Source organism: Adiantum capillus-veneris, chromosome 4, assembly GCF_014529385.1.
Source record: "Adiantum capillus-veneris isolate H3 chromosome 4, ASM1452938v2, whole genome shotgun sequence".
NCBI classification, from domain to species: Eukaryota; Viridiplantae; Streptophyta; class Polypodiopsida; order Polypodiales; family Pteridaceae; genus Adiantum; species Adiantum capillus-veneris.
Window position 1 is genome coordinate 157,402,322 of NC_140934.1, and position 27,513 is coordinate 157,429,834.

General features: G+C 41.3%; 1 protein-coding gene across 8 annotated transcripts in view; it reads right to left on the minus strand.

The window, feature by feature from the left end:
* Window positions 1-15,754: 15,754 nt before the first annotated feature.
* LOC147460205 (co-chaperone protein p23-2-like) overlaps window positions 15,755-27,513 on the minus strand; it is a 33,041-nt gene continuing 21,282 nt past the window's right edge. For 2 of the 8 annotated variants that reach the window (XM_086511299.1, XM_086511297.1), the window contains exons 2-6: window positions 17,453-17,639; window positions 16,586-16,754; window positions 16,445-16,482; window positions 16,251-16,299; window positions 15,755-16,164 (exon numbers count right to left, since the gene is read on the minus strand). In XM_086511299.1, the coding sequence (XP_086367425.1) occupies window positions 16,136-16,164; window positions 16,251-16,299; window positions 16,445-16,482; window positions 16,586-16,754; window positions 17,453-17,639 (472 nt within the window). In that variant the 3' untranslated portion in view covers window positions 15,755-16,135. Of the gene's footprint in view, window positions 16,165-16,250; window positions 16,300-16,414; window positions 16,483-16,585; window positions 16,755-17,452; window positions 17,681-17,734; window positions 22,030-27,513 lie in introns of those variants that run through there. The other 6 variants (XR_015187948.1, XR_015187947.1, XM_086511298.1 and 3 more) reach the window with 6 other exon arrangements.

The following is a 27,513-nucleotide window of genomic DNA, read 5'->3' on the forward strand; positions in this document are numbered from 1 at the left end:
GAGTAAGCCCAAAGCTTTGCAGAAGCTTCAAACTTCTCACAAGACAATGCCTTTGTGAAAAAATCTGCAACGTTGTCCTGTGTTGGCACATAAGCCAAGTTGATCTCTCCTACTGAGAGCCTCTCCCTGACATAGTGGTAATGCACCTCAATGTGCTTTGTGTGAGCATAAAAAACTAGGTTCCTTGAAAATGCCAATGCGCTCTCACTGTCAGTGTAGATAGTATTGGCAGTGTCCTGTCCAACACCCAAATCAGCCATAAGGTGTCTGAGTCGTACACACTCAACTGTAGCTGTGAGATTGTATTGTTCTCAGCCTCACAAATAGAAGTGGCCATAGTAGGTTTCTTGTTGCTCAACCATGATATACATGAGCTGCCAAGCATGAAACAAAAACCACTTGTGAACACTCACGTGTCAAAACAACCAGCCCAATCTGAGTCCGAAAAAGCATGTAAGTCTGGTGGCAATGATCCCCCCTTGGGATAAAACAATCCAATATATAAAGTGCTACTCAAGTAGAAAAAAATCCTCTTGATTGCCTGCCAATGCTTAGACCCTAAGCTATGCATAAATCTGCTAACCTCTGAGACTGCAAACTTAATATCGTCCTCGTGTTGCATGCGTAAATGAGGCAGCCAACAGCAGTTTGGTAAAGAGTGACGTCAGCAAGATCACCAGCATGATGTAGACTCAAATTCAAACCTCTTTCCATAGGAGTGGCAATAGGTTTGCAATCCTCAAATCCAAACTTACATAGCAATGTCTCTATGTAACTTTTCTGACACAAGGAAATACCACCATCACACTGCTTAAACTGTATACCCCAAGTAATGATGCAACAGCCCCAAATCTTTCATCTTGAAAGTAGCATGCAAATCAGCCTTAAATTCAGCAATATGTCTCTCATTTGGTCTAGTGATCAGCAAATTATCTACATAAAGAACCACAATGAGAAGTACAGCACCCTCACACTTTACATACAATGTGCTTTCTGTTGGACTGTTATAAAAGCCTCGTTTGACCAAATGAGTGTCAGCCTTCTCATACCAAGAATGAGGAGAATGCTTCAACCCATACAAAGCTTTGTTACATTTGCACCTTATTCTCTTGTCCTTTTTTGACAAAACCGCGAGGTTGTGTTACATAAAATTCCTCAAATATGTCACCATTCAAGAAAGCAGTAACAATGTCTAACTGATATCAGTACATCCCAACCAAAATGCGCTACCAATGCACATAGAAAATTCATAGTAGTCATCGACAAGTGGGAGAAAAAGTCTCTTCATAATCTATGCCTTTTTCTTGTGCATAACCCTTTGCAAAAAGTCAAGCCTTATAGCGATCAATCTCACCATCCGGCTTGTGTTTCAACTTGTAAACCCACTTCATACCAATTGCCTTTTTGCCAGGACCACAAATCACAAAGTCCATGTGTCATTTTCTATAAGTGCATCATATTCTGATTGCATGCTAGCCATCCAATTTTTTGAATTATGTGCTTCATCAAAAGATAGAGGTTCCTCAACATCATGTACGCTAGACACAGCCAAAGCATAAAAATCTAATTCATAAGATGCATGGCAAGAGCCTGAACGAGTATGACTAGACAAAGGTGCATCCAATTTACTGTCATGCAATGTGTGCACTAGCCATTTTGGCATACCTCTAGCCTGCTCATTTTCAGTCCTTTCCCCATCAAGTACATCATGTACATCTGCATCAGTAATGTGTGCACTAGCCATTTTGGCATACCTCTAGCCTGCTCATTTTCAGTCCTTTCCCCATCAAGTACATCATGTACATCTGCATCAGTAATAGGCTGATCTGTAACATTTTTAGAAGTCCCCATAGGTTGTACATTTGCCTCATTGGAATTTACATTCAAACTTCCACCACTAAAACGAGGCAATAAAGTGTCATAAATGTCCTGTGATGAGCTTACATTACTATCTCTAGTACATGACAACAAGGGTTGAACAGAATCTTCCACAAACACAATATCCCGTGAAACCAGATTACGCTTTGTTTGTGGATGATACAACCTGTAAACTTTGCTTTCAACACTATAACCAACAAAGATACACTTAACAGCCTTATCATCCAATTTTTTGCATTGTGTTTGTGGCACCAAAGCATATGCCAAACAACCAAAAAAACACGCATGTGCTCAATAGAAGGCTTTCTATCATACCATGCTTCATCTGGAGTAAAAGACTACAAAGCTTTTGTAGGACACCTATTTAGTACATAAGTGGCACATATGATGGCTTCAAGCCAAAACGAATGCGGCCAAGCTTGACTTTTGACCATATATCGTGCCATTTTCATAAGTGACCTGTTTTTCCTCTCAGCCACACCATTTTGTTGAGGCGTATAAGGAAATGTACATTGGTGTTTTATCCCACAACTAGCCAGAAATGCATTAAATTCATGAGACATATACTCCCCCCCTCGATCGAAACGGAGGGTGTCCATAGTACATTTTGATACATTTTCAGCCATAGCCAAAAATTGTTTGAAGCACATAAAAACTTTGAACTTCACTTTAAGCGGAAATACCCATGCATGCCTGGAGTAATCATCAATGAAAGTCACGAAGTAAAGGTAATTCCCAAGGACAGAGTTTACATGAGCCCACAAACATCACTATGCACAAGTTGCAACCTGCATGTGACCCTAACTGAACCATCCTTTGGAAACTTAGAATGCTGCATCTTACCCAAAATACAGCCTTCACAAACATGTTTGACGGTGCTTCAAGAGATAGTAAAGAAGCAACCATATCAAATTTCTACAAACGTGGCAAACTAGCAAAATTCATATGACCAAAACGTGCATGCCAAAGTTTTGCATCTGAAATAGCCTTAGAATCCAAAATTTTGTTTGCAAAGTTCTACTCACACTTTTCATACAAAGTGAGCTTATACAAGCCACAGCATAAAATGCCATATGCAACAAGTTCATCATCAAAACATAGATCATGTATTGTACATCTGTCATCCACACTACAAGACCAAGTCTAGCAAGTGCAGATACAGACAAAAGATTCTTCTGGATCACAGGTACATAAAGTGCACCAACAAGTGTGAGAGAACTGCCATTTGCAGTAGTAAGCACAATCTTTCCAAGTCCCTGAACCGGATAAGAGGCATTCTTGGCACAAGTAACTGAATTCCAATTAGGGACAGACTCAAAAGAGGTGAACAAATCACTTCCTATAAATGAAAACATGGGTAAAACTCCACTAGAGAAACCAAAAGTGAAACCAATACCTGTAAACAAGATGGGAGATTATTATGAAGGAGAAGAAAGGAACACCGCCTTGCCACTAGAAAACAAAGTAGTGAAAATGATTGCTATACTTGATAGCGGGGCAGAGTGGCCATTGCCAAAAAAGAAACCTGGGAGAAACGGGGGAAACCAGCTCTCAGAAAAACATGAATGAAACTGCAACTTGCAGACAAATTTATAGAAAGACCTTTGGGTATAATTGAACTAATAATTGTATCCTCTTGTGGGATTGTATATGAGCATTACTTTTGCCATAGCAACAACTTTGACATTATTTTAGGGAGACCATTCATGCGTCAACTCAAAATGGTGCAAGATTGGGGCTATGACCACCTCTATCTAAGGCATAAGGGTGTAACAACGAGGATCATCACCAAGGACCATAGTTAAAGAGTTCTTAACACTAGTTTGGTACCAAAAAGGACACTTTAGTGCCATTTTTTTGCGAAAAGAAATAAAATGGTACATGAAATCTAGAACACATCTCAAGAAATGCTTTTGCAAACTTATAAAATGTTATTCAAAGTACTCATAGAAATTATAATCCCTCACTTTTGATCATAACCTCAATAGTAACTACACCCATGAAAAGAACCTACGCAAAACAGCATTCAATGTTTCATTAAAACTTGTACCTTTGCTTAAGAAAAAAATGAGCAGGGTGCATGCAATAATCCGTGGTAACTACTTATATATGTGTTTGATATTTTTGCAATTGTCATGTAAAACAAAATCCTTTGTGACTAGAATTAAATAAAAAAAGTAATGTGGGTCAAATATGCAACGTACACAAATTCAATTAACAATCACAAAAAACATTTAGTTCATCTAAATTTATAATGTCTTATGATGCATATATACTAGATCTATGACTCCATTATAGAAGGTGATAATTTTTCATGGTTATGCAAGCCACATTTGGTGATTTATGGCATATCCAAAAAACTGTGCATGTTGTAATTATGATTTTTTATTTATCAAAGATAAATCTTAAAATAAAGTCCATTTTTTTATTTTTCCATTCATCTCACTTATTTGTATACAAATACCTTATATGGACACAATTGGGAGATTTATATACACACTTTCATTAGTTTTTCATAGCAATGTTTTTTTGGCAAGAAATTACGTACCACAAATTTTTAAAAATGAGCTTAAATTACAAGATGCCTATAAGTTTGAACCCTTGAAAAATGCTTAGTTGATGGGTATTGACCTATAGATACATTATACACTTTAGGTTTTGTCCCATAACCTCATCATGTTAATGAAAGAGGCCTTGAAAGACCAAAATTTTCCTCTTTGTCAGCATTTTCAAGATTTTGGTCTTTTGATTATAACGAAAATCTAGTCCCATAACTAGGTTATGAAGCTCAATTTCTTGCTATAATAAGTTTTTTCCTATCCATATACCTTGAAATCTATGCAAATCTTATTTTGATGAGAAGTTATATTCAATTTAGGAAAATTTTGCTAAAATTGCACTAAATTTCCATGATTTTTGCATCTTAAAACTTATCATTATAATCTTAATTTGGTATTAATTCTGGCAAAAGTAAATTTGGCTATGTTCTTCACCTCATAGCTTACCTGAGATATGAACGTGACCTATGGATTTTTTTTCTAGATTCACCAAATAATTATGACAAGTTGCTAGAAAAAAAGAACACTTTAGTGTCTCAAGACATTTGAGTGTCCGATTACAGAACTAGGGTTAATCGAACTCCTATGGGAGACTTTCACTCAACTACGGTCCATGAAACAAAATTGTTGCACTGGTGCACGACAAAGAGCATATTTGGATGTGTGGAGCGTCTGAAGCTGGGAGCCTAAGGAAAGAAGATTGCATCCTAGAGATATTAAAAGAGGATAAGGACTACATTCGAGATCCATTTCTTGAACATTTTTTTGAACCTTTTGGATGGGATTAGATGCTAGCTACTCTAGATGTGTGCGTAAACAAAATAACTCCCACAAAGTTTTATACTGAGTATGGCTATGACATAACTCCCTGTTTTATAATAAAAGTGTTGAAGGAAGCTAATGAAATTGTAAGTATGAAAGTAGAATAGGTGAGACAGACAACTACATCATGGACCATGATACAAAAGCACAAACAAAAGAAGAAAAGCGACCACGAGAATATGTCATCATTGACAAACCTCAAGATTTGACAACATTTGTTTCAAAGAAGTTGACTCCAAAAGTGCAATTGAGAGTAGCGAAAGAAGCAGTGTTTCCAAGTTCCGCAACATCAAAAAACTCAAGATCAAAGAAAGGACAAGAATACCCAAAAAAAAAAAAAAAGTCTCCTACAGTGATCAAATTCAACGTATGCGAAGAAACAAGACTCAAAATTAGGTGTTCATTTGTAATAGATCCTTATGCAACAAGGAATCTAATAACTTATGGTACGTGGATAATGATGGGAAAACCGTCAATCACAGAACTAGAAGAAACAGTGTACACAAGTTCTAGAACACTAAAAAATAGCTTTGGCATAGCAGAAGTCGTACTCAAGTTTGGGGAGTTCAAAGACACATTCTACATAATCAACTCCCATCACAGCAAAGAGAGTCCAATCCTGACAAAAATCTGGATGGACAACCAGGAAAGGCTTCAACAACAACAACATCAATAGTCCCATAGGTATCTCAAGCCCATGCAAAAAAGAAACAACCAATCGTCACCGAAAATGATAAAGCTAAAGCAAAAACCCAAGCAGATCAACCTCGCAATTCAACTTTATCTTCAACAAGCCTCGATCAAAACCTCGCAATTTAACTTTATCTTCAACAAGCTTCGATCAAGACCGCCTACGCAATCTCTACATCAAGAGCCACACTATCAAAGATGCAATGGAAACCTAAGAAAAAAATTTATCAACCAAAGTTTCCATCACAAAAAAAAGTCTCCAGAAGAAGCCAAAACGAGTCAACCAATTGTTAGTATCCAACGAGCACATCAAAGTTGAAGATCCAATTTGGATATACCAATCAGAAGTCCAAACTCAACAACCACAAGTGGCAGAGTTGGTAGCATCAAATGAGTCAATCACTGCTCAAGGCTACTTTCAAGGAAACACTAATATTTGGGTCAAAAATCCTAAAGTAATAGCTTGGACCTACTCACCTCAAGAGAATTATTTTGCAAAGAGAAAGCCAAGCTATCAACGGAAGACAAACGCCTCAATCAAGAGAAGGGACAACCGCAAAGGGCCAAAGAAAATACCTTCAAAGAACTAGCAATGCAACAAGTATGGGTACCAAAGTCAAACTTCAACCAAGCTACCCAACAAATTCAGGTGACGCAACGGATGATTCTAGTCAAGATACTTTAAGCAGAGAAATCTTATGACGTTAACACTCAAATATGGTCACCAAAAGTAGTAGCGCAACTTGGAACAACAAAGATCAGCCATGTCACACAAGGCTCCACACAAAGGCAAGCAAGCACAACCAAGATCCAAGATTCACTTGCTTCTTGGCTGCTAGTTTTTGCTTGCTTTAACAAACAAACACACACACCTTGACTTGATGCTCTATGTCCACTTCTCCTGCAGCGCATAGATTCTGTGTGTGCTTGATTTCATGTGTTGACCTATAGATCCCAATTCACATGCTCCAGAACCTCTCGATCTCCTGCTTGGCCCTTGCAAACTTTGCAATGCCGACTATTGCCCCAAATTCTCCAAGCTCACGACCTCTGTGTTGTACAAATTCAATTGCTTCAATTCTCCAAGCCCAAGAGGGGTTGCGCATGCAATACTCTAAGATCCACCGGTGCAATCGATCCGCCCTAATTCGGTCAGGTTTGCTCAAGGAAGCTATGTCAAGCTTCCATATACGCCAAGCTCAAGCCAATCTCCAAGCTCCATTGCTTTCGTGGTGATCGTCGAGAAGCAGTCGCACACGTGTCGATCATCGTCGTGGCGCTAATACCAATGGAAGAGTGCCATGCAGTGCAAAATGCGTGCACGGTGTGGTGTTGTGCATGCAAGAAGGGAAGGAGAGAGAGTGCAATGTGTGTGGGTGGAGAAAGACTCGTAATGAGCTACCCCTTGTTCTTTGTATATGTACAAAGCAATAAGGTGGTCACTGGGTGGACACCCATAGCCTAGGCGGTCAGGCAAGGCACAAAGTCCTCTACCCCAACACTTCTTCTTCTCTTCTTCACCTTCACCTTCTTTTCTGCCCAAATAGAGAAAACAAATGTGCGAGAGTGGGCAAGACTCATGTTCAACCTTCCTCCTCACTTCTTCCTCCTTCCCACTTCTTCTTCTTTTGCTTTCTCTTCTGCTTTTCTTTTCTTTTTGCAATACTCACCAATAGGTGAGTTGGAATTGAATTAAACACCAAAAAATTTTCAAGATACTCTCATGCACATCGTGTGCCATGAGAGCCCAACATACCATAGATAACAATAAATACATCTGATAAACCAAATGGGTCATAGAAGTTCAGCACATCGAAGGTTTTACAGGGACCCATTACTCATAAAATCCAAAAAGAAACATCACAAAGGCTGCCAGAAAAGGCCATATCAGCACAAAAGGTCGACCAAGAGAAAGTGAGCAAGGTTGCCACAAGGAAGCTATCCATGCCAGAGACAGATTCATGACCCGAGCAAAGATCCCGTAAAGCTGAAGCATAGCCAAACCAAAACAACCGGAGCAGACAATAACTGAGTTCCCTAAATAGAGCCGCATAAGGGTGGAGCATCCTGCTCCATCACCTCGAACAGAGCACCAACATCTTCTAGCTTTTTTTGGCCAGCCACGCACCGTCAGCACAGTAGAAGACCAAAGAAGAAGGAACCCGAGCTGCAAGGGGATCTCAACCCACCACGGAGAGACCTTCGGTGCCACCATGCAGGGCAAAGCCTAGCACAGCTTGCCTTGCATGCCAATCAGAGTCCATTGATCTTTACGCAGACCCTCACTGGGAAAGTGATTAAGCTTCATGAAGAAGCTGGGGAGCGGCCAACCCTGCCAACAAAAAATAGGTCATTTGAAGCACCCAAGGGGAGGGGAGGGGAGGGGAGGGGAGGGGCAATTGGGTGCTCCCCTCCCGGAGCAACCCTTGCCCCTAGGACACATGCGACCAAACCCAACCCCCTCCCCCGCTCCCCCCCAAGCCTATAAGTACGCGCTGTAGCTGAAAGAGGAGCACCACACGCAAAGGGTTTGATGGCCTCTTCTCTTCTTCTTTTCTTAACCTCCTCTTCCTCTTTTTCACCAAGCCCCACCCGTTGTTGCTTTCAATGAGAGGTCTCTCTTTTCTTTTCATATCATGCAAAAAAGACCCCTTAGGATAGCTTAATTTTCTCTTCAGGGTCAAAATTTGGGGTGCCCCTTCCCTATATATACCTCAAGAACTATAAGCTTGCACCCGCATGTGGGTCTCTCCTATTTCCACATGGTAACAATACAAAGATGCCTCCATTGAGCATCTAAGCTTCACAAAGTTTCAACTAAATACCTAGTTTTTTGCTCATGAGTGACCCAAATGGAGCCCAATTTGGTCCTTGAAAATCCCTATAAGTCCTCCAACTTGATGAAAACATCCTAAGACCAACTTTTCCCCACAAACTAATGCACCCATCCCTCCTTGCGCTTTACAGTTTCTCCATACAATGAAGGTCAGAAATCGTGAATCCCATGGATGCTATAACTGAAAAATGCATAACTTGGGCGATTTGAGCGATGTAAAGCTTTACTCGTAGATCGTAGATCGTAGTTCATAGCTCATAGCAGAGGCTATCAATTAAAACCCTAAAAATTTGAAAATGAACCCTCCGCATCCAAAAGCTAATCCAAAAACTACAAACCTCCTCAAAAACTCCAAATGCTCATAACTTTTCTATCTGGACTCCAATCAACGAGTTGTAAAGACAAGCTTGGAGAGCACTTTGAAAACTATATAATTACTTGCACTCGGAAACTTCTAAACACCCCGGGTCACTGGCATCAAAAACACACTTTATGGCTCCAAAATGCACATTTGGCATGTATACATGTTTACTTTAGCTTGCATCCATGTCCCGTCACTACACAACAACTACTCCCATCAAAGTATCCTTAGTTTTTAGTGAGAGAGAGAGAGAGAGTTAGGGAGAGAGAAAGAAGAAGAAGAAGAAGATTAGTTCTACCTCCAATAAATATGGTGTACACATCAAGCTTGCATATATTGCATCCCTTTGGTCTTTTTTCTATCGTAGAAGCGGAGTGACACAACTTCCACCCCCTCTAAACCTACACATCCTTTGACATATGCTAGCCGTCATCCAAAACTACAAGCGGTTTTCATCCAATCACTGCCCTCCTGTAAACATGCTATCAACAATCTTCCAATTGTTGGATTCATGAAAGCATAACCCCCTATAGGATCATAGGAGAAACTCAAAAATTTGAGCCACTAGAGTAGAACTACCCTATATCCAGAATGAATCCCCTATGCTATGACACATAGACAAACCCTGGCCCAAGCCGTAGACAACATAATACCCTTCTGGATCAACAATAGCAAAAACTTGGTATCATTATAACAAAGACTACTAGATATATGGGCAAGCTGCCATAAGTTTGCACATAGTAAATGTCTATTGAACCAAACACAAGAGAGCTCCACTACCATAGAGCATAACCTACAGTAGATTCTCCAGACTCATATAGATTAATTGTCCAAGTACATGATCACCAAAAAATCCACATGGCCATATATCACCTATCTCAACCAGCACCAAGCAATCTTGGTTCAAGCCTCCTATTCCTGGATCAAGGAGATATCCTCTACTTTAGCCATTACAAAGATGTTGGACACACAAAAAACTTCGTCCATGCAATCTTCATATGTTTCTTCATCCTCTTCTATTGCACATGTACCTAGAGATCCATTGATACCCTAGACTCTTTTTGCACTCCCTCTAAATAGGTACTTACATTGAAAAACCATTCATATTGCTATGTTCATATGCATCAAAATCAGCTTAGAAAACATCAATAATGTCTTTCTCTTCTTTCAATCCCGATAAGAAGCATCAGTAATAGCATTTTTGTCTTGCTTTGTGACATCATCACCTATAAGCATGTCGTCATCAACAAACATAAACTAATGTATCTCCTCATGCACACCATGAGGAGATACATGGTGTCACAAAAATGACACCATGTATCATTTTTGTGATGCCATGCACTTCATCAGTCATGCGGATGTAAAAGACATACAAATGGATTTTTCTATGCAATCCTCTTCAGTGAATCCGTCATTATTTTTGGCTCCACACACTTCCATGGTATCCAAAGATCCATTCCAAAATTGTGCTCAACCTCAAAAGAGGATTCACACTCATTGGAAGCACAATGAAATAATGATACACCAATTATTGACTCACCAAAGACTTTTGAACCAAAACCACATTTATAATAGGTTGCATAGAATAACAAGATACCTGAGAACAATCCATGCAGAGGGAACAAGCTTGCAAATCAACTACAACACATCCTTTATCTTCATTTATATCCTTACTGGAACCACTGATGGAAGCAACTACAACACAAGAAATCTCTAAAATGTTACCATCAACTTCAATTTGAACTTGAGATTCATTATCCACCTATATTAAATTGCCCAAAACATAACCTTCTAGGATTATGTTTACTAGTTCCAATACTATATCTTCCTTTCCTTCAAGTCATGCACAAACTTGTTAAGATTGAATTAGATAAAATGAGAAAAAATTTGCTTGGTGCATTTTTTATAATGTGGGAAGTTTTAATATATTTTGGAGATCTCTCCTCTCTCTCTCTCTCTCTCTCTCTCTCTCTCTCTCTCTCTCTCTCTCTCTCTCTCTCTCTCTCTCTCTCCAATCATGACATGCAACAAAGTAACTCTCAAAGAGATTGGTATTTCTTGGAAAAAGAGGTGTTTAAAACCATAAATAATAAGAGGAGGTGAAAAAAAAAAGATATGGGCTTTTATAATTGTCATGAATCTTTATTCTTCTATACAATCCTAGATTTTTAGGTTTCCATGACCAAACAATTACATCAATAACTTCTCAAACACAAGGATTTGCTTTATTCTCCATCCAAAAGCCTTTCCAACAACAATCAGCATAGACCTCATCATCTGTCGAGCCACTTCTTCTTGCACATGGTGCCCACTAATGCATTATTAATTCTTATAGCTGTGTGATTTTATATCCATGTCAATGTTTGACATAGGCATTGCAAGCCATACATCTTAATCTAAAGGGAGCAATAGACCAGAGTCTCCTTATTGGACATCTACAAATGGATCGAATTCTTCCCTTGGTTTGTCTCTCTAAGACCCATTATAATGATCATTGAATTCTTCATATCCTAAAAATATGACAGTATCCACAATCCGACCTGTGGGAGGATAAGCACATCATGCCAATAGCCTATCACATGTTTGTAATAGCATGGAACCCAAGATCCAATCCCAATGGTTTTCCAAAATTTAGTGTAAGCCATTATCCCTAGCAGGATGATGTCCTCATGGCCTTTAACGCACTTTGCCATTGGTAATAGAGGAGGATCATTATCTGATAACATTGGCTTGTCATTGTTATCTTTCTTCCAAAGTCTTAGTGTATCCATCAAATTTGGCAAAGTGAAGGTTTGGCAAACTCATAATCTTTTAGATGTTGTAGAAGAGGTCGAGCTAGTCCTTAGTGTATCCATCAAATGTGGCCAAGTGAAGGTTTGGACAACTCTTAATCTTTTAGAGAACCTGCTAAACATAGCATATGTCTTTGTGTCTATGGCCAATCAATAAAAAGCCTACTTGAACAATTTTGAAAACACCCTTTGCAACCAAAAGAGACAAGTAAGCAAAAAGGTATCGGCTCTTGTTTTCACTTGCACAATTGTCAAGTTGTAGAAGCGAATTCTTTGGTAGTTTTTGAAAATTAGTGCTAATAGTTGAAGAGCTTATAGTTGCATTCCTTTGTTGATCTATAAGCTCTTTATTATCAATGATGTAATGATATTTTAAAGCTTCCCTTGAGCTCAGCCTTTCAAGAAGCAGGACACTGCTCCTTGAGGCTACATTTGATGTTAAATCACCAAGAAAATGATTTTCCATACGCTGGAGGCTACACAAACATAATGCAATCAATAAATAGTTAGATTAGGATCAGATGGCCATAATCCATTCAACATAGAGTGACCATAATATCCTTTTCCATGTTCATGTGTGATAATCCCTATCAATGCCAGTTGCAATTGCCAAACTGAATCTATCTTTTGGCACAGTGTGTAGTTGAGGAATTGATATCCTTTCATGATCCATCTTATCATGAATCATTCACAAGTATTTGTTTGGTTGTAACTTTGAAAATTATCGCCATGCATAATACATATTTCTGAACTTGATTGTTGGCACATGTGAACCTTTATTCCTTCTTTATACTGGATGTTTCCTCTATTGGCTTCTAACTTTTAGTGAGCTACATAAGCTACATTTTGAGAACTCGCTAGTCTTAGTTAATGCCACATGTGGGTACTCTTGATTCTAAATCCTTGAAAATGAACATTTGGAAATTTTTTTATGGCCTCGACCAACCCCTCAAGGTGGAGTCGACGGTAGGGTGATATCATCCAATATGTCCACCTACTTATATGTATGTGGTATTCTTATTTGAGTCTCTCTTGACCCACCTAGCATTGTTTTCTTTTTTTAGGCATTCGCTCAGAGTTAATATTCACAAAATCTTCAAGTAGAGCTCTAGCCATACTAGTATGCTCTAAGGTTCTTGTAGCGTTTCCTGTATTTACATGCACATGTTGACCTACACTAGCTTCAAATTTCTCCCTATAGTGATAAAAGGATGCCTTAGGGATTCCATGGATCTCATACCACGCTCTGCAGCACACAACTACTCCTTCAAGCTTGAATTCATACTTTCAATTTGAATCCATCATCTAAGACACGAAGAGCACAACATTATTTCTTTCAGTCTCTTGGAACTGGCCCCAATAATCCGACGTATGTGCAAGACCCTGTTGCAATTTGCAACTTGGCAACATTTATTCTTACAACAATCAATTGAGGATACCCTTTGCACTGATTCCATAGACATGTAAGAAAGAGAAATTGGTGGGTCTTTTGTCTTTGGAGTTCTATTGATGAAAGTGTAGCCTCTCTTTTTTTTAGGGTTAGATTATCAACACTACCACGGTCACCATTAGTATCATGCATATGATCAGGTATAAGGAGGCGTTCAAAGATTAGAAAAAAGAGGGTTTTGAGAGAAAAGCAATTGGACCCATGTAGAAGGGTGCTCTAAACCTACTTCTTCCTCTTCCATTGCAACTTTTTTGAAGCTCTAGGAGATCTTGGTAGGCTATAGTTAGGATGGAGGGGTTTAGGGTGTGGCAAATGGGTGGTTGTTGAGAGTGTGCCAAGAGGGTAATTAGGGGTTTTGAGTAGAGGGGAATGTGAGAATGGTTGGAAAAGGAGGGAGGAGTTGGTTGCTAGGAGAGGTTAAAATGCGGAAATTACAAGAGGGAGGCATTTCGGAAGGGTGGTCCATTGGAATAGAGGGGTTGGGTTTCTTGAAGGGTATTCTTTATGGGAGGATCTTGCTGAGAGGGGGGGGCGGGGGGGGGAGGTTATTATGGGCCAAACGGTGGGGATGCTTATGGTTTGGAGGCATCCTTGGGAACGGTGAAAGAAGATTTTTCATTTGAGTAGCGACTTCATGATGAACCAATTTGATCCAATTCTCCCACCATCTCTTCTTTAGTAGAGACTCCACTTCTTTTGAAAGGGTTGCTTATGTTCTCTTTCTTGCGTTATGTGCCGCGAAGCTCGGAGAAGAGGCCAAATGGGTTAGAAGATTCAAAAAATTAGCATCAAACTCGTGCAGAGAGGCTTGCTTCCATAAGAAGAGCTGATTTGCCCATGCCAATGAAAAGACTCTTGGAAGGAGATTGGTGCAAGCTTTTTGGTGAGGTCCGAGTCTCTCTTCGACAAAGTCGACAAAGTCGACAAAGTTCTTTGGATATAAGCTACGAAACAATCTCATTAAGATTGGAGGTTCTTGATAAGCATTTGGATAAAAGCTTCTATACAATCCAATAGAGAATGGATGTTAAGGGCTTCTAGCTTGTCGCTTAAGAGTGCTTGTGCTTGAGATATCCTCCAAGGAGAGGCGGGGAGGCTTCAAACCAAGACTAAGAGGGGCTTTTTAGTTGGCCTAGAACATTTGCTAGTGTGTAAGATGGTATTTGACTTTCTGAAGTTTGTAGTTGAGGGCCAAGGAGAGGTAAACTATCATGTGGAATTCAGAGGGTTTGTCAATGGCAGGGAAGATGGGAAGAGGTGCATTGGACGGGTTGTTGGCAAGGGGTGAGTAATGGCAAGAGATGAGAAGCTTGCAAAGAGGGAACTAAAAGTGGATGGGAAAGTGAGCGGAGGGTTTGCGAGGAGGCCACTTTGAAAGGTTTTGGAAGAGCTAGTCGGGCCGAAGGTTTTGGTAGCGGGGGGAGTGATCGAGATCTTCGAGAGGTCAGTTTGCCGTTAATCCAAGGATCCCTTCTGGACTGGAAAAGGTTTTGGCTGTGGTGGTGGGGGTTACTCCCGGTGCAGGTTGAGACCAAGAAGGTGGCTTGATGAGGGTAGCCACCAAGGCAAAACCAGGGAGGGAGTAGGCATGGATGGTAGAAACATTAGGTGTCAAAAAGACCACAGTGGCAATGGATTTGTTTGGAGGTTAAGCAGGCTTATTGAGATGTCTGATTGGTCTTGTGTGTAAAATAAGGAAGCAGCAGCACATAGCAAAATCCTGTTGTCGCATTTAGCATGGACGAGTAAAGCACCCAAATCCAGAGAAAAAGATGATATATTGAAACATATGATATATTGACAACTACATCAGTCACTAAAATGATATGCAGATACAACTGAAAGATTAATTTTTAATGAAGCTTCAACAAGTATAGAAAGCCTACCATTTTTAGCCTCATGCGCAGGTTTAGCTTGGCGAGGCAAAAATTACATAAATTAACAAACGAAATGTTGAGGCACATAGTTTGACACAGGCAAATCAATGCAGTGCCGTGAAAAAGATGGCATCATTCTAACTGCATCAATCACACCAATACTCAAGGAAAAATCACCAAAATACCCCTAATGCAAATTCTAAAACTAGTTTTAGGTAGTCCAAACTATCCCTCATTCGTCAAATTTTGCCAACTTATCAATATCACTCCTCTCTTAAAGACTGAATATTTTGCATTCGAAGATTGATTCTCCCTACGCATGACAGAACTAGGATATTCAATACTTTTAGGGCCACAAGATGACACATTTCATTATTAAGAGACAAACGCCACTACCTATGAGCTGATTGACTAAATTTTGTGTATTATTGCACACTTCGATAGATTTTTCGTAGCAAAAACAACAAACTACATCAATACTGGAGCTATCTATCCAAAATTATTACAATAGTATTTTCAGAAATTTAATGGGGTATTTTATATTTTTCCCAATACTCAAATATATTTAAAAGAGCTTCAACATGTATAGAATGCCTGCCATTTTCAGAGCTTTAACAGTTTCTAAGTCACTAAACTTCAAAATAAAGTTCCACAGCCTTGCTCAGTGCCTTTACCCAAAAAGCGAGGTATAGTAGCACGCAGAGGGCAAGAGTATACCCACATGCGAGGACACGAAAACTTCAAGCTATAGGTGTATATCTTCTTTGCTGATGTTTGCTTGTGATGTTTTGAAAAAATCTTCTTATGTAAGTTGTACACCCTCCGAGGAGGAATGGGGACGTTACAAAAGCCCCCATCAAATACGATAGTATCAACCAGATTTCTGAAGGTCAGGAAGATCTGAAAACAACAGAGTTTTGGTTAATTCTACATACCAAAGGTAGAGAGAACCAATCACCAAAAGCACTTGCAATTATGTCTCTTACAGAGCATGCCTTCATCATCACTATCTGGCTCAGCATCCCCATTTGCCTTCTAAAAAGCACAACACATCATAAACATAGTCTAATTTGTTGACTCTTCAATTGTGCGAGTAGAAATACAATCATAAGACAAAAGTAGCTTCCAGATGGAAGGCTAGAGAACTGACATCATGGAATATGCAGTCAAATCCTCATACCGAAAAGTCGTCCATGCCGCTGAAGTCAAAGTCATCGACTGCAAGGCAACCCACAAACCACTTATTGTTGTCTCCTCAAGCATCCACACAACACAAGCACTATACACTGTTGGTGCACTTAACAAGTGAAAAAGCACTTACACTTTGATCCTTCTACGTCTTCCTCGTCCTCATCCACCCACTTATTCCAATCTACTTTCAAAAACAATGGTGGCTTCCCCTCTGCTTTCAGCAATCTCTTCCACCAGCCTTTCTCCTGCTTCTGTATTACGCAGAAAATGTTCCGTAGACCTACATTGATTTTGCTTGCCTGTGAAACGAGCAATAAAAGCAATTAAGTTAAGAGAACATCGACTAATTACACGATCAGCGATTTGGTACTATGGAGCTATGCTACAGACACCCATGCGGCAGCCTGTTCGATGATTCCCCGTGCCCCCTACATTTCTCGTCCACTTACTAGTAAGATAACACCAAACAAACTACACTATCAACATTTTTCTTACTTCGAAGGAGATTGATTCTCTACTACAGAGCCCCGTGTGGCAGCCTGTTGGATGATCCTCCCAGGCCCTTTCATCTGTCGTTCACTGCCCTCTACATACACGTCAAGCTTTAGAGTGCTCATAATTCAGCATCCCAAGAGACATTAGGCAAATCCCCATCCTACATTTGTAGTCTCCCCTCTCTTATTCCCTTGAAATCCCACATTCAGCCCTCAGTTTAGCTCTTTCCTGTATGTCACATTTACCCACCACTTCATTACTACGAGTCTCTTATTTTGGCCTTTTGAAGCGGTTATATAGTACAATTCCGTTCAATTCAGTTCAATACCTACCCATATCCTTCAAGTCAATATCTCTCACTTCTTTAAGCGTCGTTGAAAAATTTAGTCCTGAAGATCTTGTATCACAGGTGAATCCTAAGCTCTGGGTGCTAAACATAGATCAGAGGACAGAAAACAAATCGCAGCAAAACATCATAATAGAAGCAGAACTAGACCCATACCTCAACATTCACTTTGTCAAAAAGCTCCAATTCAATCTCAAATAGAAGGAGATCAGGCCCAGCCACAGCAGAAAAAAAGAACTTCCCCTCTGGCTCAAGTTTCACCTTTGGGTTCTTTGCATCAGGCAATTCCACAGTAAGGAAAATACAATCCGATCTTTGTGCCCACACAATCTCAGGATGCCTACTGCAAAAATTATCAACAAATCCTTCTCTGTCAAATGCCATCATAACCCCAAAACATCTGTTGTAAAGAATGCAGGCATAAAATATTTGATATACAGAATCTGTTGATCAATTCCAACCAAATATGTTTAGTCGTGAAGGAAATGTGAGCAATCCTCTCTTCTATTATCTGCGCACGCCTCCTCTGTGCCCCCACGTTCCCCCCCCCCCAAACAAAACCTTAAGAAAAAATAAGGAAAAACATCAAAAAGAAACTCTTCTCTTGCCTCTCAGGTCACACTCATGCTGCAGCCCATGTTTCAATTAATATTTCAACTGTGAAAAAACGCAAGGTTATATAATTCATTATACGGACTAAATAGATTGAATCAAACACCAACAAATTTATACGCCTGCTCTTTTGTTCAAGGCTTTATGCATATTAATATTTTTCCAGATGCGGCAATAAGAAATATATGGAGAAGAAGAAGAGAGGTTTTAACATTGTAAGAACATCCCAAGAGACCTCAAAGATTTATCCGACGGGTGTCGATATCTACTAATCTCTGTGGCTGTACAAGAAAGTGACTAGTCCTGCAATTTTTCTGAGGAGTGCTGCTCTGGAAAAGAATCTATCAACTGTCTCAGAATGGGTCCTCTGCTCGAGCACGTCAATGTCTGCGAAACTGTAGCAAGAAAAGCACTAGGCATCTTTGATCGGAGTCCATTATTTTAGAGAGAGAGAGAGAGAGAGAGAGAGAGAGAGAGAGAGAGAGTATAACCTCCCTTCCCTTGAAACCCTAGTTCACCATCGCAAACCCTGACTATGTGGATTTTAAATGCATGTCCGCCAGTACCCCTTGCGCGATGAGAAATTGTCCATATCATGCTCCATGAGGCACTAATAGCTATATGCTTGAAGACCTCTTCTTGACACAATCTCTCTGGATCTCTTTAGGTATACCACAGCAATGCCATTCCATTTGCTCTTTCAAAGAGACTTTTATGAAAGAAGCCACTGGTAAAAACATATCCCAGTGCCCACCTCTCTAGTTGTAAGTGGAGATAGTGTCTTCTTTCTTCATCCTCAAATAATTCCAAGCCATCAAAACATGGGCTTCAAACTAGGGAGTCAACCAAATAGATGCGAACAGCTTCTTGAACTTCACCCACTAAAAGCGTAGACCACCATGACTGAGCATTCCCTTTCAAGTGAGAAGCAACCATCCGAACCTTCGAGGCTTCTATGAAATTGCCTCCAAAAAAGGCGGTGTCAAATTGCTGTATAAATGAAAGAGCTCAATGGGTATCCTTGTTGTGACAGAAAAAACTATCAACCTTGATACTTTGGCCCCCATCCTTGAATTCCTTCTTACCCCTTCCCACATTCAAAGTTGTCGTACTTAGGTTCGCGAAACATGTAGTTTCTGAGTTCTCTTTCGGTTGAAGAGATTCCTAAGAGTGTAGAAATCAAAATCGTCAAAAGTAGTGTCAATATCTGAACAAAAATATCTTTTGGATATGTTCTTATAATCTTTCTGCTTCCTTGACTTCCGTCGGTCTTCCTCGCTTGGAGAGGGAGAAGAAGGAGAAGGGCTAGAGACATCTTCAAAGTAAACTCATCGATGGTGTTTCTGTCAAAGGTGCAACAAAAAAGGGTGAATCGGGTGATGGGTGAATTGGGTGATGCTCTCGTCTGCAACCATGAGCGAACCACCTTTCGGCACCGGGCAGCCAATGGATCTCGGATCTATTGAGACATATCTCCTCAGAAACGACCTTCTATCGCATACCGCCCCTTGAACGAGCACGGATAGCAATCTACAAGTGCAAACCTGCAAGTAGGCTATCAACACGGACGAGAAGGGGAGCACTAGAGCAAGGGAGAGAGCTCTGGCAAATGTAAGGTGCAACGGAATGAATGTTTGAACTTTGCTCAAGATGAGTGCTCCGAACTGTGCTCAAGGGTTCCTTTTACTTACGGAAGGGAGAGCCTTCCGTTCCTTTAAGGAGAGAGTATAATGGACACAAACAAAGTGAATGGACACTGTGAATGGAAGTGCATGAGACTGAGGGATAGAAAAGAGAATACGACACCAAAGACGTTGTAAAACCCTCCTCCGAAGGCCCCACTATCATCGATGGCGACGATGCGACGACGACGCGCTGAAAACGCAGATGCTGAAATCTGCGTTTTCCGGGATGAATCTGTAAATCTTGCAGAATCTGGCCGTGCAGCGAGGATCTGCTGCGGGAAGGTGAGATCTCCGAGGTTCGGGACTTCTTCTGCGAGTGCTAAGGGCTGAAAACTAAAAACGCTGGTCCTATGGCTGATTTTGTCGCGATGATCTGCAAAAACGCTAGGGTTGTTCTGCAAACCAAAAACGCTAGGGCTGAAAACTGACCTTGCGGGGAAATCTGCTAACGCTAGGAAATCTGTTGTGTTGCTGTGGGAATCTGCTAACGCTAGGGCTGATATGCTGTCTACTGTCGCCGAGAATTTGCAAGTGCAAAAACGCTGGCTGATTTGGTGCAAAAAACGCTAGGCCTTCTGTTGAGAGAAAACGCCACAGTTGTCGCGGGGGTTGGTCTTGCTGAGAAGTTGCCTGTTGAGCAAGGTGCTCCTGCTACCTCTTCTACCAAAAAGTGCTAACTCTGGTTAGCTCATATATTAACTTAGCAAAATTGCCCTACCTACTTTCCAACAAAAGTCACTTAAAAATAATAAGTGAAAAATGTCAAAAATAGGGAAAATAGGCCTATGCACTGTAAAAATGCTACTGATGTGATCTGACTGGAATCCGATGGTCATGTTGTGTGCAACCAGAGGATATGCATCTAATCTAAGTCAACCAGAGGATATGCATCTAATCTAAGTGTCTGGACATGCACGGTCTGCGAACAGACTCACAAAAGTGCCAGATCACTACCTATTCTAGACTGACTTGACGGAACTGAACCCTGGTCATGTTGTAGCTTGTCCACGGACACATAGGGTTGGATGTGTCACGTGACATCCCCTCCTTTTCAAAGTGAGGTAATGGTACCGAACTGTATGGCGTCGAGGGAGATCGCCAATAGCATCTGGAGTCCTCAAAAGGACTCTTCGTCGGCCCACTCTAATGTGTGGTCATGCGGTACTTAAACTTCATAAAGGTCTGCAATGCTTGCTTCTTTGGGCCGCACCGAAAGCGACACAAAGTCTTTTGTGGCTCCTTCAATGCTTCAACTTCGTCTACAGTCATGCTTCTTTCTTCTTCAAGAATCTCCATGGTTGAAAATCCTGAAACCGTGTCCAACACAAAACCATGAACATACCCATTCCATGTAAGGTGAGTGGAAAAAATCTTGTCTTCTTCAAAGACTGTGCGTGCAATGTAGATGAACAAAAAGACGGAGTGCTAAACTTGTTCACCACACACACGCAAACAATGAGATCGAATCTTGTCTTTCTGATCCAAATCAATCAACTCTGGCAATTCACAACGGAAATGCCCATGCTTGGTGCTCATACTTTCTTGTACTCTTTCTACAAATGTGTCATGCCAAGGAAGAGACATGGATGCTTGGTGCTCATACTTTCTTGTACTCTTTCTACAAATGTGTCATGCCAAGGAAGAGACATGGAATGTGACTCTTTTGAATGCATACTTTTCAGCTTTTCATGAACAATCCGCATACATTCGTGCTCATTCATAAGTGAAACGTGCTCAACGTACAATATGTCATGCCTAAGAAAAGGGATCACATAAAGACGCTGACCAAAATACAAGAAACAATCACGAATGGAACACTCGAACGATGCGTGCTGACGAATCAGTCGAACACATAGTACTTCCTGTAAGGGTTCTTTGGACCTAGGCTCGAGAGCCAAGATCGGTTCTTCCTGATTGGTAGAATCTTCCCGTGGGGGTTCTTTGGACCTAGGCTCGAGAGCCAAGATCGGTGCTTCGTGCTTGATTGTCTCTGCAATGAGGTTAGCTGCACTAGAAAAAGTATCCAGTAACTCATCCTTCTTGTGAACAATCACATCTTCTTCATGCAACTCATCATGCTTGTGAGAAATCACATCTTGATCATGCAAATCATCATGTTCATCATTTTCATTCAAATCATCATGCGTATCATCATGCAAATCCTGTGTGTCATGCTTTGGAGAAGAAGAGACTGAGAGAGTCTCCTTCTCCTGAATCCGTTCAATCTTCGCCTGCACATTAGCAATGAGAAAGGCAGAATGAACAACTTGCTCTCCACGAATGACAATGAAAGAGTCACTTTTGGCATTGAAAGTGAACGTATTTTCCGTCCAATCAATAAGAGAGTTATGCTCACGAAACCATCGAATGCCCAAAATCATATCACATCCTGAGAGAGGAGAGAGAAAAAAATTTCTACGGAAAGCAGCTTGTTGAACTGTGAACAACACATCAAGGCGCTCTTTCGTGATGAGAGTCCATACCGGGAGCGAAGCCAGAGACCTCGAGAGGAGATTTTTGACTAACCTCTAGGCGGACTCTCTCAACAAGAGAGGGATTGATCACATCATGCATACTGCCTGGGTCAAACAATATGACAAAACACTGCCCCGTCATATGACCATAACATTTAATGAGAGACTCATCAATGCGAGGGTCAGGAGAAACTTGGGGCACACTCGTGTTGTCATTGATTGCATTGACAGAGGAGGTGGGTTCTATGGATTCTTTAGATTCATTAGGGTCAAGCTTAGGACATGTTCTTTTTATGTGACCCTTAATGTGACAATGAAAACAACGACCTTCCTTAGAATAAGTGCTTTGCTCTTCTGACGTGATGTATCCTCCTAAAATTCCTTGTGCTACCTTTTCATTTGGAGTAAGCTTAGGTTTAGCAATTGTGTTAGCCTTACCCTTAGGTTCATTTTGAGAGTTCTTTTCTGAGAGACTATTAGAAGATTGGTTAAAAGAGTTACCGTTCTTACTATTCTTATCGTTCTGAGGGTTCTCAGAAGTCTGAGAGGTACTTGTGGAAGTCTTGTTTTTCTTAGGCTTTCTCTTGTTGTGCTTCATCTCCTGTGCGAGAGCAATCGCTACCGCCTCGTTGAGATCGATTGGATCGAAAACTTCTACATCAAACTTGATATATTCGTCTAGCCCAAAAAGGAAAGCCTCTTTGCGCTCATCGTCCGATTTGCGTAATTGAGTGTCGAGCTACAAAACACGGTTAGAAAAAGACATGACTGGCATACCATGTTACTTGAGATTGTGCCAATCTTCTTTCAATCGTGCTAAGTACTGAGGAGGCATAAACCACGCCTTGAGCTTGTCTTGGAGGTCGGCCGAATTGAAGGAAAGGGGCGCGTCTCCGTCGACTTCCTCTAGGTGTGCGGCTAGCTGTGCCTCTTGCCATGCGTGGTACCAATTGATGGCATCACCGGCAAGGTACATAGCTGCAGTCAAAACCTTGCTATTTCCTGTCTTCTTAGTTGTCGCAAAATAAGCATTAAATTGATGCAACCAAGAATAAATAACACTAGCGTCCATCTTACCATCATACTTACTGAACGTCAACTTCTCGGTGACGGGGTTGTTGGAGTCTCAATCTCGCCTTGCACCACTTGATGAACCACCAACTTCTTTAGCCAGTTCGGGTTTCGAGGTAAGGACATGTAGTACCTAGTCGTTCATGCGTTGTTCTCTCTGGGCCTCACGCTCTAACTCCAAAGTAGCCTTTCTTTCTTCGGCGGCTTCCCTTCTTGTGTCGGCCGCCAAGCGCGCTTGCACAAGCTCACGCTCAATAGTAGCCTTTCTTTCTTCGGCCGCCAAGCGAGCTTGCTCCAAGTCAGCCTTTCTTGCTGCTTTTTTTTCTTTTCGTTCCTCAGCTGCCAAGCGATCGCGATCCTGTTTGTCTTGGCGGTCACGCTCCGCGGCAATGCGAGTCGCCTCTTGCTTTGCCATCATGTCCATCATCGACTTACCAAAGCTTCCATGGGGTTTGGTGCAATTCTTGGCGTAGATCGCGAAGGGGGAGGGTCAAGAAAAACTCCTTGTTGCTAAAATTCTTCTTCACTACTGTCTTGCCCATCACTCTCATGCCTGGTATCCATTCCGCTTCGGGTGATGACCATGCATTGCAGTTGTGGATTCTCAAGTTCACGAGGAACTTGGGTTCTTGTGGGTCTTGGGTTCTTGGGTTCGTGAGGGTCTTGAGTTGTTGAGGATCTTGAGGTTCTTCTTTTGCTTGCAATCTATATTAGAGAAGGATCTTCTCTTCATCCGAGTTCTGCTCTTTTCCGCGGACGCACCCCTTGGCGGCCTTACGCTCACACCAAGGTTGCTTTTTCCCACTTTACATCGATTGGCCGGCCGATAAGTGCACGGTCCGCTCTCAATGAGAGAAAAGAGGCACAAGGGGAGGGTGGACAAGCCCTTCTTTCCTGGGATTCCTGTCACTCTTCAAAAACACGATTAGAATCGACACGCCCAAGCGAACTTGCGTTCGTGCGACCACAACAAGCAAAAAAAATTATGTGGTTCTTGTGGTTCTTTCCTTGAGTGATACAGAACACAGCCAAAGCTCTGATACCAATGTAAGGTGCAGCGGAATGAATGTTTGACCTTTGCTCAAGATGAGTGCTCCGAACTGTGCTCAAGGGTCTTTTTTACTTACGGAAGGGAGAGCGAGAGCCTTCCGTTCCTTTAATGAGAGAGTGCAATAGACACAAACAAAGTGAATGGACACTGTCAATGGAAGTGGATGAGACTGAGAGATAGAGAAGAGAATACGACACTAGTGATGTTGTAAAACCCTCCTCCGAAGGCCCCACTCTCTATGGCGAAAGCGGTCTACTTATGATTGCACAAATCTCTACAATGCTTGGACTTGCCGTTGATGTCGACGACGATGAGGACGACGGCGAGACGGGCTGAAATCCGAAAATGCTAAGGGCTGAAATCTGCAAATCTTTATCTGTTGAATTCTGACTCTATGTCGATGACGATGTCGATGGCGATGGGCTGAAAACACAGATGCTTAAATCTGCATCTTCCGGGCTGAAACTGTAAACCTTGCGGAATCTGGCCGTGCCGCGAGGATCTGCTGCGGGAAGGTGAGATCTACAAGGTTCGGGACTTCTTCTACGAGTGCTAAGGGCTGAAAACTGAAAACACTGGTCCTATGGCTGATTTTGTCGCGATGATCTGCAAAAACACTAGGGTTGTTCTGCAAACCAAAAACGCTAGGGCTGAAAACTGACCTTGCGGGGAAATCTGCTAACGCTAGGAAATATGTTGTGTTGCTGTGGGAATCTGCTAACGCTAGGGCTGATCTGCTGTCTATTGTTGCCGGGAATCTGCAAGTGCAAAAACGCTGGCTGATCTGGTGCAAAAAACGCTAGGCCTTTTATTGAGAGAAAACGCCAGAGTTGTTGCGGGGGTTGGTCTTACTGAGAAGTTGCTTGTTGAGCAAGGTGCTCCTGCTGCCTCTTCTGCCAGAAAGTGCTAACTCTAATTTGCTTATATATTAACTTAGCAAAATTGCCCTACCTATTTTCCAACAAAATTCACTTAAAAATAATAAGTGAAAAATGTCAAAAATAGGGAAAATAGGCCTATGCATTGTAAAAATGCTATTGATGGGATCTGACTGGAATCTGATGGTCATGTTGCGTGCAACCAGAGGATATGCATCGAATCTAAGTATCTGGACATGCACGGTCTGCGATCGAACAGACTCACAAAAGTGCCAGATCACTATTTATTCTAGACTGACTTGACGGAACTGAACCTTGGTCATGTTGTAGCTTGTCCACGGACACATAGGGTTGGATGTGTCACGTGATAGCAGAAAACGCTAGAGAGAGAGAGAGAGAGAGAGAGAGAGAGAGAGAGAGATGGCACATGAAAAACACTACAAGGAGAGAGAAAATGCCAAGATCAACTAGAGAGAGAAAACGCTAGAGAGAGTATGGCCCAAACGCTGGAAGCTCTGCTCATTGATCACAACGTTCCATAAAGTTTTTTTTTTTTTTTTTGGGGGGGTTGGGGGGGAAGGGGGGGGGGGGGGGGCGGGGAGGTGTGCATATATAAAGAAACTATAAAATTGCCCTACCCCGCATAAAAACCCCACAATCCCAAAAATGGCTAATAAATGTTGATAAATATGTAAACTCACTGAAAGTGACATGCAACAAACATTTAGTAGCACAAGTGCAGAACGCTAGAGACTCTGACCCAAGAAAACCCTAGGAACAGGGGTCCCCTCTTCTCATGCCAACCTACTGGGTGGGCAACACCGTGGAGTGCAACACCGAGAAACGGTGTCTGGACGAGAATTTTGAACTCTAACACCCCTCACAGCTCCAGGACGACAAACACGTCCAAGGAAGCTGGCATGAGAGGATAATTTTGCCTACAGAAGAGGGTTCTCTAACGTCAAGATATACTATAATCGAATAGAACCATCCTTGGTCTTCTCACAAACAAAATGGTATTGTTTCTCTATATGCTTGATCCGAGCATGAAAAACCAATTTGCTCACAATGGCTATACAACTCTAATTATCAGAGTACATCATGGTCAGTTTTGCAGAGCATACACTTCACAAATCACAAACTTAGTTCACATTGAACACTGTTCCAATCATTCAATCTAGCCATCCCATCTAGCCCAAAACTCTTGATAGACCTAGATCCCTCTGTAGCCATCCCATCTAGTCCATAACACTTGATGCATCTAGACCCCTGTATAGCCATCTCATCCTTCTGAAACAATATCCAATCATCTCATCCATATAGAAATCTTGATGCACTAGAATCACATTCACTTAGCCAACACATCCATATCTCACTGCTCTGTAACAGATGTCTAGATGCACTAAGTTCATTAAATCATTCATCAAATAAAACGTTGCAAACATTTCGTCTTTCTTTACATTACTCTAACAATATATACATGAAAGACCAAATGCAATTAGTTTAATCTAGGAAATTTCCAAATCAGTGTACATTTTCATAAAGTCATTCCGCAAAATACTGTTAGACCATCGATATCCCTAAAATCTCAAGGAGATATTAGTGAGTTTACTCAATCTAGGCAACTTGTTACAAGAGGATGGAGTGGCTCCCCTCTAACTCCTTAAGGAATAAACACTACTAAAAAATCAAAAGCCTTAAAGGTACAACTCAAAATTGAAGAGCATCTGTGAGGTTCTCTTCTCCCATCCACTTTGCATCAAGAGCTAAAAAATCCTTCCAACTCCTCTTAACCAAATTATCAGTGGACCTAGAGATAGCCATCCCAACGGGCTCCAATAGAAGAAGTTAAGCAACATCTTGGGAGTCGTAGGGAGACGGAAAAGCTTGGGGAGGTGGCCTCAAACTTGATTAGTGCAAAGGGCAACTGTCACAAGACGGCACCACGTGCCAATAGAAAAGAACAGACTTTTAGCACTTCAATAACAACTGAATTGAAGGAGAGAGAGAGAGAGAGAGAGAGACGACACGGAGTGGCAGAATTCCACCCCAAAGAGTATTGGCCCCAAACCTTGACGCCCCTTTCAATATTTCTTTATATTGCATCAACACAGTACAAGCTACTCCACGCTCTGCAACTTCTCCCAAAAGAGTGCCAAAGAATAAGCCCTAGCCTCATATTTAAAGGCCCTAGGCCCAGAAGCAATTTACATGAAAAGTATTCAAACTCAAAATCAACTAGCGCAAATCACGGAATTCCGTACAGGCTGTCAACCTGAAACGAAGAAATCCGTACAGGTTGCCACATCAGCAATCAACGCAAAATTCGAGATGTCCATACAACTGCCACGTCATCAGTTTTTGCGCAAGTTTGTGTGTGTGTGTGTGTGTGTGTGTGTGTGTGTGTGTGTGTGTGTGTGTGTGTGTGTGTGTCCTACTTTATTTT